This window comes from Centruroides vittatus, unplaced genomic scaffold, assembly GCF_030686945.1.
Source record: "Centruroides vittatus isolate TY-2023 unplaced genomic scaffold, ASM3068694v2 contig_799, whole genome shotgun sequence".
Taxonomy (NCBI): Eukaryota; Metazoa; Arthropoda; class Arachnida; order Scorpiones; family Buthidae; genus Centruroides; species Centruroides vittatus.
In genome coordinates, this window is record NW_027122516.1 from 1,491,283 (window position 1) to 1,507,279 (window position 15,997).

Consider the following 15,997-nt stretch of genomic DNA (forward strand, 5'->3'; position numbering starts at 1 on the left):
TTGATCATATAAAGCTTAAGATGTTTTAATCAAAAATCAATTTGGACATATAAATAACAATGAATCTTAATGATATAATTTTACATCATTTTTTGATGCAACAAAATTGTCACTAATTAAAATCCTTGGTAAATTCAAAATTTTTCTCTAAAATGTCATTTTACTCCCATTTCTTAAGTGGTCCTAATAATTTGACCAGGACCTGTTGTAATTTATAGGCTGCCGCACACATCAGTATCATTAAGAAAAATAATCCATAAATAGGGCAAGAATGTATCGCATCCAATAATAAATCTTTATAATAGATTTTTATTTGTATCTATTTTTTATACACCATTTTTCACAATAAAATTCCATTCTTACAAGACAAAATTGATACAAAATATATATATATATATATATGTAAAAAAAACTTTAAAAAACGAATCTACATCAAATAACTTACATCGATGATAGGAACATATACACTTGTGCAATGGACAAGAATAATTTTGTAGTTGCATGGTAAGAATTGTTTATTTTACACACAACAGTTTGATAGAATTGAAAACCCTAGCTGCAAAAATCCCCAAAATTTTCCTCCTTTATAGTAAATGCTAAAATGTAAAAAACTGTACAAAAAGCGGCCACCTAATCCGACAGAGGATTTTGCCGTATTTTAAAAAACAAGGGAATGTAAGGTGTATAAATTGTAAAATGGTGTCAAAATTGATTGAATTGCATTTGTATCATTATGTAAAAAATTATCACAGTTATTTTAAAGAACTAAAGAACTAAATACATAAATAATTGTAAAAATTTTGTGAAATATGTTTGCCAGTTTTTGGTCGTCGTCAAAATATTCCGAAATTTGACGACGTTGCAAGTATCGACCCAAAGTTTGGCCGTGGGCAAAGTACACGTTATGCAGCGTGTCAAAAGACCCAAAAGGTATGGGTCTTTTTGAAATACTGCCTTACTCGAAGATGTCGTGGAAGTGAGGCGTCTGTACGCTTGAAAGCACATTGCTAAATGTTATTGCACGTTTTACACAAACCAAATCAATCCGAGAAACTCCAAAAGGTGAAATTTAAGTAAAAAGAACAAGTATATCAATCAATACTGAACAAAAATAACATGCAATGTGTAATGTGTTTGGGGAGACTTACTTTTGGATTAAGAAATTCTTAAACTAAATTTCAAAACATTCAAGTATTTTTAAGACGAGAACAAATAAAATCTATTATAAATCATTAAACACGAAATCACGAGAATAAATAATTGTGAGCCTTTGAATCGGCAGAATAGAGATTGGAATATTCAAATTATATCTAAATCTAACTTAAGTACTAATCTTATTGTCTAAGTCGCCGTCGATTCGACGACGGATAGAGTTCGGGGGATCTCGTCGTCCGGCCGCGACGAGACCACACTTATTAACTAAAATACTGACACAAATTCTACTTGCTAAGTTCGTGTGTGACCATACCAAACTAACTATTAATTTATTTGGTAGAAATTTATAACAAATATTGGCACTGTATAAAAACGTCAATAGGCATTAAGAATGAACTGTCCCAACAAGGAGGCACTAATGGTGGGTTCCTCGAATCTTTCGTCACCTCTGCGCTCGCTCCGCCTAAACCCACGAGTCTCCCGCGGCCGCCGAACCCGGGTGATCGAGCAGCACGGAGTGGGAAGTCATGTCGGGTTGCCTACTCTTCTTCTTGTCTCTGTTAACCTGGGCGTAGACCGGTTCGGTGGGCGATCGAAGCTGTTTGTATATTTACGGTAAGAATTTTATTTCTCTCAAAATTTATATAAAATTATTATTCTTAAATAATATACTTACCCAGTTATGTTGAACTGAACCTGCAAAAGAAATATTGCAAAAATTAGTTTTCGGTTTATACTATATAAGGACAAAAAAGCTAAGCGTCAATTTTACTTTTAGATATTGAATTTTATTTAAGCACTTTTAAATCCAGTTACTTATCATTTTTTCACCCAAAGATTACAATATATGGCTAAATAACTAAAAACAGAACTTTCAAATAAAATAATTATTTGATTTAAATAATTTATTCACAAATAAATAATTGTTTGTCAGTTTATCACTGGGCAATACAGTATTATACATAGGACTCATTTCCAGTGTACTCTAGACAGAGATGGCCCAATAGTTTTCAGTTGTGCATATTCTAGTGTTCCTAACTACTTAACTATACATGTGAGATATGGGATGTGTGTGTCACTATGTTTATAAATCACAAAAGATTGTAAAATATATTATTTTTACTCACTAATAAAATTCCAAACAAATGCTTTTTAAGTGACTAAAAAAGTCTCTCAAAAATTTTTGTTCATTTTACTAAATTGTCAATGCTCACAGTAATACTGTAATTGCGTATTTTGAACTCAACAACAAACAATAGAAAATCAGGATTTTAACATAAGCATAAGTTAATTTTTTACTTTTAATCTAACCTCACAACTTACTGGGTCCACTTGTTTAGAACTTTTGATATTTATATATATTCAGCTTTACATTTCTAGTTTCTGATGTAAATGAATACCTTATTGAGAATTTTTCTTAAAATATCATGCAGCATTGTCAATAGTTTATATTATTGTACAAGATTTGAAATTTAAAATAGAAAAAATTGGAGTTATTGTGGAATCTGGATTCCATCGGAGTCACTTTTTGTAATAATTCGTTTTAGGAATTTTCCCTTCATATAAACATCCTGTCTAGAAATGGTCCCCGGTCGTATAAATGTCAACAATCCTTTGTTCTTAAACCCAGACCTAGATCATCTTGCAGCCTTAGTTTATAGTTAACGTTTGAACTCGTCATATATTTTTCATCCCGGGAGCACCTATGACCCCGATCGCCATCCACCCACGATCACGTGACCAATTTTTCCAGCCAAAGGCTATAAAAGACACTCCTTTCCCCCCCTCCGGGGAGTCTCTGATCATCTGCCGGACAAACACCGTCGCTCGTCGTCACCGACTCGGACCTTCTCCGAACGTCTCCGCGCTCAGTCGCGACATTATAAACCTGTGCCTATTTCGGATACTACTCTCCACATCGAGGATATTAAGGTGTTAACTCTCTAAGAAACTAAAATGAGGTATGAACCGAAAATGTAAGCTCTCTCTCGACCCCTACGCAACTTAGGGAATTTAGTCAGATTTTGTCTTTGTGTCCTTTGTTAAATATTAATAAATCTTGTTTTTATTGTTAAATAGTCTCCTCTTTGCCTCGAATATCGCTTCGCCTTATCGTCGACCCCATCCGTCTCACCTCCTATCCACTCGCGTAACGATCGGAAACGAAACAGCCATCCTTGACAAGTGAGGCGGAAACGGGAGATACGACTTCCTCCTCCTACCTCCCCCCGTTCTCACATTATAGTGATAAGAGGTAAAAATGATTTTTTATATTATAGTAATGAAATCTCTGACAAAATTCAACTGCATATATGCCATAAAAATTTATAAACGAAAAAAATAATAAAAATTCTTATACCAGGTGATATAGAATTTAATTCCTGTCCTCTGGGAAGTGTTTTGTCTTCGTATTTTGTTCCGCTTTGGGAGCTAACGGGACAACTGAGCGAACTATTGAAACTGTTCATGGGAGACGATGCATTTCTGGAAAGTGATGTTTTGTTAATGAAATGACATTCTCTCCATCCTACTTTTCTGTAAGCTTCTCGAAGTTCTTGATGTTGCCACAAATTATACAATGACTGGGGGAAAACTTATAATTTAAATCCATAAAATTAAACAATAATAATTACAAAAATAAATATTACCTCGGATGTAAACTTAATAATCCTCGAGGAAAATCTGCCTTTTTGATTCATTATATACATCAGTCTTTCGACTCCTCCCGCTTCCAGTAAAGTGTAAGCGAAGTCGCTATTTCTGACAATTACTTCGTTTAATGTTGCTAAGATTGCTGCAATTGTATCGTCCGATGCAATTTGCTGAGATGCACTGCTTGGTAATTTTTGAATAAGATCTCTCATTGCATGCTTGCCTACATAAATTTTTGTATGGAACAATATATCACTATGTACGATTTGGCATACACTACATATACGACAATACGTACCTATTAATTCTTTGTTTCTTTGATCCATTGCAAGATTTCGCAGAGCCGTAGCAACGGCACAGACGACTCTGTCTTCGTCCATTTTTAACAACTCTATAAGGATCGGAAGACCTTTCTCTTTTCTAACCGTTGCTCTGATGTCGATACTAGGCTAGAAAAAATAAAAATTTGTTCCGAAATACTTTATCTATAAAAATTTTTAATTGGTAATTATTAGCTAACCTGCCAATAACACGCTGCCAAGTTTTGAATCGACCCTGCTGCCGCCTCTAACGTGGCTTGATTGGAGCAGTCGGATAAAAGTGCCAAATAGATCTGAACTACTTCCGGTTGCCAGAGACGTTCCATTCCTCTGACTGGCTCGGAAGTAGGTGATAAATTTGTTGCATTTCTGGAATTAGTTTTCCTCTTATCTACATTTGCAATTTCTTTTTTCTTCTTGTTAGCACCAAAACATCCTAAATTATCTCCAACAGCTAAAAATATAGATCATATAAACTCAGAGATGAAATATTTCAGTTTTGTAATTACGGTCATTAAAGAAATATATGCATTTATTTACGAAAAACTTGTATGTGGTAAACTTATACAATTTTTAAAGAATCCTACCATATTGTCTAGCTGCTTAGCTGCATATTTACCAGATATGCAGCTAAGCAGCAAGCAGTAGTAATTTGACACTATATTAACTGAACAGATACCTAATTTAATAAATAAATTGAAATAATACATTGCTTAAAACCAGTTTTACTCTCATGATATATGAATGAAATGTAGTAACAACTAAATTTAGAGATATACGATACTGGATTCTGCCGACACCAATAGAAGCCAGGATTGGATCGGTTGGAAAACTATCTATACTCTGCACGTGTTCGTAATAAATAAAAATCCGAAAGCACGTTGGTTTTGAGAATATTTGTTCATTAACCATTAAAATTCAACCATAAAGAAGCAAAAGTTTACAAATTAGTTTAGTGTTCCTTTCAGATACAGGTCCTAGGCCAATAGTGGGTAAAAACTGAATTCAAAATTTAGTAACAACAAAAATACAAATTTTATTTTGTTTGTCTTTTTAATTACTCAAATTAAATATTTGAACCATAATTTGTAGTCTTTTTAATCTATAGAAGCAAAAAGAAAATAATAATGTGACTATAACAAACAAGTATTATGTTTAATGGGAAATCTGCTGCTGTTTATTTGATGATAACTTTTCTATCTGAGGTTCCTAATTGGTGTCTTTAAGACTTTTTGTGGCAGTTTTCACATTACATGTGCAAAGTTTTGAAATCTATCAAATATTTTTCTTGTAATTTATGAAAACCTAATATCTGCATCAAATGATTAGAAAGTATTTTGAAATCATCACATGGGTAATAATACAATGCATGACCCATATGTCACTGTTTACAATCCTTGTCCAGGCTTGATTATGCTCTGCTTTTAAAAAAAATATTGTTCAAGTTATGCAAAGACACACTTAGTTATACACAAAACCTCACAGGAAAAAGTCTAGTGGGAAACAAAGGCCAAGCAAGTGATTCTGTCCCTCTTTCAATCCACATGTCTGTCAAACACTTCCTTCACAAATTGTGTACCTGGATCAATGGGGAGGGGTTCCATCTTGTTGAAAAACAATGCCAGGATGAAGTTGCACGTCCAAATACTGAACTCTTTGCAATCACTATGGCCTCAGCAAAAAGAATGGGCTTTTCACCTGATCCTACACTACATACACAGCACATTCAATTTTGGGAAGTCTTTCAATTTCACAAACCTCGTGAATTATTTGCCCATTTGCTTTCCCAGATACACAAAATGTTACTTTGTCAGAGAAGTAAAATGTGTCCTATTCAATTTTGACTAATACTTCTAACACAAATGTCTTTCATTTATATCCGTTCTCGGAAAAATTTGGTGCATCCGAATTTTGTAGACTCTTAGGTACAATCTTTTGTGAACATACAAGTTTGGAACTCGGATTTCCAAACTTGTATGTCAAGTTGACTTCCTTGAATTTCTTTGGAAAATCATCCACATCATCATGGAAAACTTAGTGCTTCCCACACATTGCACTAAACTGGCCGTTTCTCATAATTGCTTGTCCTACTTGATAATACTAACATAGCTGGGATCATCATCATGACATCCAATATTAAATTGATGCCGAAATTTATGCTAAACAAGCTTCACAGACTTCAATTCCACCAACGAAAGAACACACAACCAACTTTCTTATGGGGCATCTACATTGCTATGGCTGAAATGTGACAAGTCTGCCATTCTGCATATTCACTAGTGACTACAGTACTGGCATGGTGTTTTTCACCAATGGAAACAGATTTCAACATAAAATACGCATCGACTTCCAGTCTGATATTATGAAAGTTATAAATTTTTATTTTTTTAAACCTCTAAGCCAATCACCGTGAAAGACTGAAATTAGAGAATGTCGACAAGCACAGATAAGCTTTGGTGGAGGTCGAAACAAAAAGCCACATCTATTTGTTATACTCTCGAACACTGCCGTTTGTCAGTCTTATGCAAGGTTTGGTTAAGGTTAGGTTAGGTAAGATTTCTCCGAGGGAAGCGACTAATTTGAGAAGTGAAAGGCAAGGCTATACGCACTGTAATTGCAAAAAGAAGTGTTCCACGACTAAATGCAGATGTAAAAGCAACGGGAGTCTTGTGCAATTCAAAGTGTCATAACAGTTTAAGTTGTTGCAATAAATAAGATTGTATGACGTTAATCACATAATTTATATGTAAGTTTATTATTGGTATTATTTTTCTTTTCTGATTAAGAATATACTGTTCATCTTAGGTTCAATGGTTTATTTACATGTGCTGTTACTTAAGCTTTCTCCTATTTTGACATATACAGTAGAGCATCGATTATCCGACTTAATTAGGGACTGGGGTTGGTCGGATAACTGAAAAGTCGGATAACCGAAAAGTATGAAAAAATACATTATTAGTATAGTGTATTAGGCCAGGTTTAAATACTAGCCTCCCTTTCATGGTCGAGCCAGTGCTGCCAGCTAAAACATGCAAAAATTTAACAAAAATAATATTAAAGTAGTCAAGACATAACCAAATATTGTAGCGCCACATCACTAGCGGACATCTGAATTTGCCGAATAGAACGCGGTCGGTTAACCGATAAGTCGGTTAATCGGGGGTCGGATAATCGATGCTCTACTGTATCATATATTAAAAAGTTGCATTTTTGACTTAATGTAAGAAAAATATTTTTGTTCGACATTCACCATCAGTGCATGCTGAATGTTGACATTTGCTGGTGTAAGTGAGAAATAATGATATTTAGCAAATATTTCATACATACATGAAACAACTGTGTGAATGCTGACATTCACCGGATATCAGTCTCTCACAGTAACATATACAAAAGAAATTGTATTTAAATGGATATATACAGTTATCAGGGTTTCTCATTTCCCAGTCTTTTGCTTGTCCTGGGATATATCTTTAAAAAATGAAAAATAATTATACAAAATATCCTGAAATCAAATGATAGAATTAATTATATTTAAGTAATTTAATACGTTCTGCAACCTCCAAAATCATATATATCTTACACAGCATTATTAATATTGAAAGTTACCTTTGAATTATGTAGAAATTTTCACAAATAGAAAAAAATTATTTAAGGTTTGCTGGAAACTGCATACAACAACAACAACAACAACAAAAATAAATTCTTTGAATTGAGTTGAAAATTAAAAAAAAAAAAAAAAACTTAGATCAAACTTCTAACTTAGAAGGTAATTTTTGTTTTTTAAATAAAACACAATATTATAAAAATTTACAATAATATTTTGTAAGATTTTAAAAAGCAAAGATGGTCAATACTCCGACCACTCAATCTGGTTTTGATTTTAGTAAAGAAAACTCCTGCTACCGAGAATGCCCTTTGATGTGAGTGGAATCGTGTTTAATGCATTTAAGAGAAGACAGAAGTTGTGTGTTTTTTTCACCCGTAGCCTGGAGATTTCTAGTTTGTTTTTGAGACCGTAGTACTTCTTTTGCTCTCTAGTATTCTTGATTTGTCTACCTCGGCCGCTTTAATAGCGGCATCGAGCTTATAGCCCGATAATTCGGCAGTTCGTTTGTCTTTAATAATCAGGTTTATGAAGAAAAACTTCGTACTCGTTTGTATCCTTGCCCAATTTGCACAATCTGGCATTTTGCAGTTATTGAAGCTACTGGGCAAAAATTGCCCAGTAGCTTCAATGGTTAAAAATTAAGACAGCATAAGCACAATTATTCCAGATATTACAGGTTCTGACAAGTAAAGATTTTCAGAGTCCTGCCACAAATAAATTATATATTGATTATTGACCATTTACGACGTGCCATAACGAGAAAAAATTCAAAAATCTAATAAGTAGGTTTAAAATTAAACTGTCAGAATATATTTATAAATATAATTAACTCATAATAAATACAATTATAATTTTCAAAATTTCCTCAACCTTAACAAAATAAGAAAAAAGTGAACTTTTAAGAAATTTGCGGGATTTCCTGGGTTAAAAAAACAACCGGGATTCCGTTTGAGAAACCCTATTATTAATAGAATCATCAAATGAGAGAGAGACGAATGACGGACTTAGTTTGTAATATCCTCTTTACTACAATATCATTTTATTATTGTTACAAATTGTTAACAAGAGTTAATATTCATTTTTTTGAAAAGCTGAAAGCATTACTTCTTAGTTGATTAATTTTCAAAATGTCTGTTTTGAGCAAATATTTCAATTTTGAAGCACATCTTGTACTAGTTTGTGAAATCCACAATTTGGGACAATGGGCACACTTTGAGACTTAATAAACTGGAATTATAATTAATAAATCGGACAGTTTATTAATAACAATTCTAGTTTATTTCAGTAACATACTAAATGTTACTGAAATACACTGTTAAAGCTATCAGACATCATCTAAAAGCTTCAGCTTCTGTAACAGAAAAAAATAACTTTTGTTTGGGGTTTGGTTCCATTTTTGAAATAGACCTACAATTTATATATTAGAGTTTTATAACGATCAACCAATGCCGAATTATCGGGCTAGCAAATGGCTATAGTAATATTAATAATTTAAGATAATTTGGTACTAGAGTTAGGCATTAGGCGCCATCTCTTGCTAAATTTAATAATTAGAATTTTAAATAATTTAAATAAATTTAGGCCTAACTGGAAGAAAAGAAACGGCCCGAAGCGGGACTCAAACCCGCAACTTTTGCTATCCGTGCAGACATGTTACCAGTTACGCTACCCGGACCTCCGATCCGCTCTCCTCTTCCAGCCGATATAAGATTACCGTACGACCGACGGTCGTTACAGTGCCGGGTGGGGACACATTAATTGCCCACGTCCTCCCAAAGGCACTCAACTGGCCATTGCAACCCCAGCAAGGCAATTCGGCATTGGTTGATCGTTATCTATAACGGGCTAGTAGTTGTTTATCTATATTTATTTATATTAGAGTTTATATTTTGGATATTATTTATTTAGTAAATATTTTGATGACAATAAAACAATAAAAACATTTGAAGTTTTTTTTTCAAATTTATACTGTACAGGTACCCCTCGTACAACACAGTACTTCTACGACCCAGTTTCGCTCTAACACAGTTTGGGAAATCCTCTGTTCAAAATTTCACAATTTGAAAGTGTAAACTTCGTTATTTGATAATTTTTTTTATTCCTGTAAACATGCTTGTTGTCTCAAACTTGTCCACAGATTTTAGAATGTTGAAATTTTCAAATTATTTTGTGCTTTTTGTCAGGGTTACTTTAATCAAAACTGATAGAACAGGGAAGAAAAAAATTGCACTAACTTTCCTATCGACTAGGTGTCGTGATCATTGCTTTGAGACTTTAGCCCTTAAGACTGCCACTCTGTTTTCTTTTTATAGATTAATTAAATTTTACTAAATATGAAGATAAAAATTTTTTTAATAGCACTTATCTAAAAATGTTTAAACTAGGTAAGCAATCATTTGTAAAATGACGAATGAAATAAGGCAGTATCGTGATACTCAAACACAAATTCTGGAAAAAAGTTGCTCGGTACTCGACTGGACAAACATGTCTCACTTGAACAAATTTTCGATAAAAAGATGTTATTAATTTCATCATCCATAAAAAAATATGAAAATGTTGCTTTGTAAAAAGAAAATGCAAGTTTAAATGCCTGGTTTAACTAAATACTAATGCATAATACAATACTTTTAATTGCAATTGTTAATTATTTACTGATTATTAAAGCAATCAATAATTTATTTCCAAACATATTTTTCTTAGTAACAAAAAAGAATAGTATACTTTTGCTAACTTTTGGAACCTAACCCCATGTTTTGCATTAGTCTTTTGTTTCGTATAGCACGGGTTCGCCTAACACTTCACTTTTTCGAAACGTAACTACCGTGTCGTGCAAGGAATACCTGTATTTCGTGCAATATAACATGAATCTAACTCATTAAAATTGACAAATGCCAATGTTTTATGAAGAATTTTATAACAAAAATAACTCACATTTGATGGGAAGACTAGAATGCAAGGATGTCAAATGGTGCTTTTCATATTCTGGATCCTCCACTTCTTGACAACGATAAGATAAATTTCTTAATATGCAAACGCAGTTCTCAACACACTTATTATCTATATCATTTTTTCCAATAGCTGAACCAACTAAATGGAGGAGTGCATCCACTAACCCCTCACATGCTCTAAGTCTCTGCCTAGCATACTCTCCTGCTGAACTCACATTTCTGAAATCATAATATTTGCATTGAAAAAAAAAGTATAATTTTAAAAGCTTTTATAAAAATATATATACCTTAGTACACCACTGGCATTTCGGAAAACAGTAGACCAGTGTATTTCGTGAGACTTCGTGCGATTTTGATCTTCGTTCTTATCCCATCCCGAGTGTGGAATAATAATGTGATTTACAAGTACGTGCAAACAATCATCTATAATTATCCTTTTTAAATCCTGAAAAGAAGTCATATATATTTTTTAAAGAATTGTAAAATTTGATAATGAAGAATTAACTTAACACTTACTTCGGATGAAGATAAATTCCATAAAACACCAGTCACTAAATCACGAATTTCACTGTCGGGTGTTTTTCTTAATAAATGGATTAAGGCAGGAATTCCACCAGAATTACAGATTGCTCTCTATAATAAGGAAGATTTTATAAAAACACTTTTATTATTTAAAATACAATATATAAAATTTCAGTTCTTAAATAGCAATGTAATGTTTCGTGAAGAATATACATTAATTTGACTCATTTTAACTTATGCTAAATTGTTCAAATTCATAGTTTTATTACTATTTTTGTTTACTTTAAATTTAAGAGTTCAGAAATTGGAAAAATCTTTTTATATTTAACTTTGTTTGTTTGTTTAGTTAAGTTACGGCAATGTAACACTTGGGCAATCTGCCTAGAGGAATGCCTTCCGAGAGGTCTTTTTAAGGGCAACTGGCCCCTATTCAGGCATTACAGACACGGAGAAAACCTGGAAACAGCCTGTCCCGACAAGGCGCTAACCCACGACCGAACCCGTGTTCGGGGAATGGAACTGCTTGGCCACTGGCAGGCCTTTTATATTTAACACATTTTTAAGGAGATCGTTGGTATTTCATTATATACTCATCGGGCTTAGTGACGTTTATTTATAGTATATATATATACCTTGCCAGGTAGTACGTTAGCTGGCCGAATGCTGTTTGGATTGTTCTTACACCGTGGATGTAGGAGTTGTCCCCAGCCAGTACCGTATTTAAGTAAGGTTATATCTAAATTAATATACTTCTGGAAGCGAAGACTCGCTCGGGGTCCGGATGGCATAATTTAACACTTCATTAGATTATCAAAACTTAAAGTGCTTTGTAATTCAAATTTTGAAATCACAGAAAATTTTTTAAATTCTGTGATATCTTTATTTCAATATTACAAAATTTTGATTCAAAAAATTTTAAAAGCACAAATGAAATATCAAATGTATACAAAAAGATCTTTAGTATTTATATTATACCAGAATCAAATAAAAATGTTTGAAAAATTAAAAATATTTAGTTCAAATATAATTCCGCAATGAAACAATCTAAATATAAACATAAACATATACCTTATTTTCGTCGTTTTGTCGTCCGAACGAAAGATTTCTCAGCGCACCGCAGGCATTTTTCTGAATTTCCGGAATGTCCTGATTTAGCAAATCTATCAGTGGAGGAATTCCTCCCAAAGCTCTAAATCAAAATAAATATAAGAAAAATCTCATTTGTATTATTTAAGACATACAAAACTGAAAAAAGATCTTAATTTCATTGAATTGATTTCACATCAAATGAAGAAAAAAAAAAATCAAATTCATAGGATTCATTATATTTTGTCTAATAAGATTTAACATGCAAATGAATTTAAATTATGGTAAAAACTTTTAAACAACATTATAATGAATATTTTATTGTAGCAGAATGTTTGAATAAATATGACAACTCCTCCAAACTTAATCTAATTAAAAAATACAAAATTAAACAAGAACTTAAAATTATCACTCTGAAAAAAATTGTTGGAATTATTTTCACTTTATTAAGCTATTTTTGTCTCTCTAAATACACAAAATGTTATTATGTATTTACCTTGTTTTTTGTTTGGTAGAATCATTCATGTAACATAAATGTTGTAAATAAGCAGCAGCATTTGCTCTTATAACGTTATTCGGATGATTTAAAAATTCTATAACTTCATGAAGATCCGGATATCTCCACATCATTTCTAAAACAAAAATACGTACAATAAATTTTATTTGTTGGTTTAAAATGCATTTTATATAAAAATGTAGTCATTTTAAAATTCTAGTTACAAATACAGGCAGTCCTCTACTTACGAACTTAATCCGTTCGTAGCGGTCGTTCGCAAGTCGAAAAGACGATGTTTGGCGCAAAAAATCAAATACAACGTTTTTACAATTATGTAATGTTTAGCTACTTGAATAATGTTGAATTAAGATTGATTTGAATTTATACTTCCCTTTAACAATCACATGTACATTATTTATTAAAATTACTCATTTAAAACAATTACAAATGTACTGTACATATGTACTGTAAATGTTTTTAACGTAAAACTTCAAAAATAAACTTGACTGTACATAAAAAATAACCAACTGCACTTTAAATTAATAGTAAACAAATAACACCACACAAGATTGACACACGACTACAGTCCAAACTCAACTAAGAGCCTCTCACCTACCTCTCACGCTTAGAGTACCTGGATATCAGAGTAGTGACACACGAGTCGTCGCCGCCATGTTCTGTCGATCGACTGTCATCGCGTGGTCTCTGGGTTTACATTAAGAAATAACAATTTTTTTTAGTTTAATAAAGCATTTTATTCGTAAAAATGCTTTATTAAATTAAAAAAAATTGTTATTTCTTAATGTAAACCCAGAGACCACGCGATGACAGTCGATCGACAGAACATGGCGGCGACGACTCGTGTGTCGCTACTCTGATATTTAGGTACTCTACTCACGCTCGTGTTAACCCGCCATCTGTTGGCTTTGTTCGTAACTTCGAAAGTTCGTAAGTCGAATGTTCGTAAGTAGAGGACTGCCTGTACTAAAGACAGTAATAAGAAAAACAAGATTTGTGTTATATATTATCATTGAAATTGTATGATTTGGTACGAGAAATAATTATATACCAACTCATTCCGAATATAATCTTATAATTTACACAGAATTTTCAGATTTTATAAATCGTTTTTAGCGAACAAAAAATAAATAAGTGAAGATTTTGGTTCTTTTACGATGAAAAACATTAAACAAAAATACTAAAAATAACTTTTTATTGATAAACCATTTTATATCAATAAATCTCATTACACAAAGATAAAGATTTTATTAAATTAACTATTTCTCTCTCTCTTACTTTCCTGGCTATTATTACATAACAAGGGAAAGTATTGGAATTGTGTCAAATTTGACCCTCCTAGTTTTTTTTTGCAAATCTCAGTGTTTTGAGACCTCCTGAATCCAAAAGAGTAAAAAAAAAAATTCTGTAGATGCATGTAGGTGTGTGTGCATGTGTTGGTATCTATTTTGCTTAATATTGCAGGATGGAGTAAAGATTAAATAATGAAATTTGGCATGGTGACTTTTAACCACCAAAATTTAATAGCATCGATGTCCCCCATATAAAAAGCCAAGGAAGTGGAGAGATAAAGAGCGTCGTGTCTATCTCCAGTAGGGTCGGACTTAATGACAACTTTTAACCGTCATTAACGTTTATACTTTTTTTTTATAAAACTCGTCCCTACCCTCAAAATTAAGCTTTTAGTCATTTTTAGTAATTAAAAATATAAAAAGTTTTTTATAACAAAATCTCATAATAAATTTTTGTGTGGCACCATCTGTTAAGTTATATGGTAATTAAAATTATAAAAGTTATTTTCTAAACAAGATCTCATAATAGCCAGGAAAGTTATGTAACTCGTTGCTGGTTTTTTCTTGTTTAGTAGTGAACAGTTGAATACAATAGAGAAATATCAGTCAGAAATAATAATAGTTGTTTGGGACATTTTAAAACAGAAAAATGATATAATAAGTAATAAATTTAACTTTCTTTATAATTTTGTGTTTTGAGAAAACCAATGTTACTTTATGTTTTGATTTCTTATGTAAATAAACAAATAGTTTATTAAACTGAACAGGTGTCCTTTGCTTTAAGGTGCTTTGCTAATACAGTGCCTTTCAATTATATTAGCAAAGCAGCCTTTTTTTTTTTAATTATTTTTTACTTTTGTATTTTGTAAGACTTTTATATATGCTGACAAGTGAAAAAAGCTGTAACTCGTTTTGATGCAAAATTTGCTTCACAGTGGTGGTCTGGCACCTAATCCATGCCATATTAATGTTGAGTAGGGTAGCAGATAACTGAAATGACAGAGCATCAGCTACTGATCTAGAGGACTTTTCTATGGACTGTTTGTCCCAGATACATTAGGCTCCATCTTGCATCACCTGGACATCCCACTGTGAGCCTGGCCAAACACAATGGATCTGGGAAAAAGGTCCTCTTAGTGCTCACAGTGCAAGAAGAAAACTAAGTGTTAGGAGTTTGGAGATGAAAAGTGTGTGTGGATAATGTCTTAGATAAACTCAATAATTTATAAATTTATAAACTGTTACACAAATTACCTCTTCCATTTTCATCAATAGTTGTGTTGTGAGGTTGATTAATGTGTCCATCACAAGGAAGCATTTCACCTTCAAACTCTTTTGTGGGTGATGCATAAGTAGCAGCTGGATGTGTGTTGGGATGATGATTGGAAGGATGGTCATCATAGCTTGGTCTGTGATCCAAGTAACTCTGTGGTAATGGACTAGTTTCATATGGATTGTATCCTGAAAAAGAGTTTCTTTAATACAGAACTATTTAAAAATAAACAACGTAAAAATCAAAAATAAAAACATAAAAAAAATAAATTTTTCAACTGATAATGAGTATTTATTCCCTATTCTTTAACCCTCTATATCCACCATACTCAATCTGCAGCCCGCCGAAGCTTTTGTGAGTGGCCCAGACATGACCTGTAAATAATGCAGTCAAAATATAAATTTCAAAATTTTTGTGGCAAAAAACAGATTCGGTCACTCCTCCCACACCGCTAAGTCCCATTTGTCCTTCCTTAGAAAGTTGTCGTAGCCAGACGTCTGAGCATTGCGAACATGTGGTGGCCATCAGGCGGCGATCCGCAAGGGATGGTAAAAGTGGTGCTAGACTTTGTAATTTACTGAGACCCATAGAGCCTACATGCGATATTATAATTGAGTAAACAATAAAT

At 32.6% G+C, this 15,997-nt stretch overlaps 1 protein-coding gene across 5 annotated transcripts in view; it reads right to left on the minus strand.

Moving 5' to 3' along the window:
- Nucleotides 1–289: 289 nt before the first annotated feature.
- The window catches only part of LOC136981893 (catenin delta-2-like), a 46,642-nt gene continuing 30,934 nt past the window's right edge, over nt 290–15,997 (minus strand). For all 5 annotated transcript variants that reach the window (XM_067278274.1, XM_067278273.1, XM_067278272.1 and 2 more), the window contains 12 exons: nt 15,351–15,557; nt 12,787–12,922; nt 12,273–12,393; nt 11,199–11,315; nt 10,970–11,127; nt 10,666–10,901; nt 4,328–4,581; nt 4,106–4,256; nt 3,804–4,030; nt 3,515–3,737; nt 1,832–1,851; nt 290–1,753 (listed from right to left, as the gene is read on the minus strand). In XM_067278274.1, the coding sequence (XP_067134375.1) occupies nt 1,619–1,753; nt 1,832–1,851; nt 3,515–3,737; nt 3,804–4,030; nt 4,106–4,256; nt 4,328–4,581; nt 10,666–10,901; nt 10,970–11,127; nt 11,199–11,315; nt 12,273–12,393; nt 12,787–12,922; nt 15,351–15,557 (1,985 nt within the window). In that variant the 3' untranslated portion in view covers nt 290–1,618. The remainder of the gene's footprint in view (nt 1,754–1,831; nt 1,852–3,514; nt 3,738–3,803; nt 4,031–4,105; nt 4,257–4,327; nt 4,582–10,665; nt 10,902–10,969; nt 11,128–11,198; nt 11,316–12,272; nt 12,394–12,786; nt 12,923–15,350; nt 15,558–15,997) is intronic.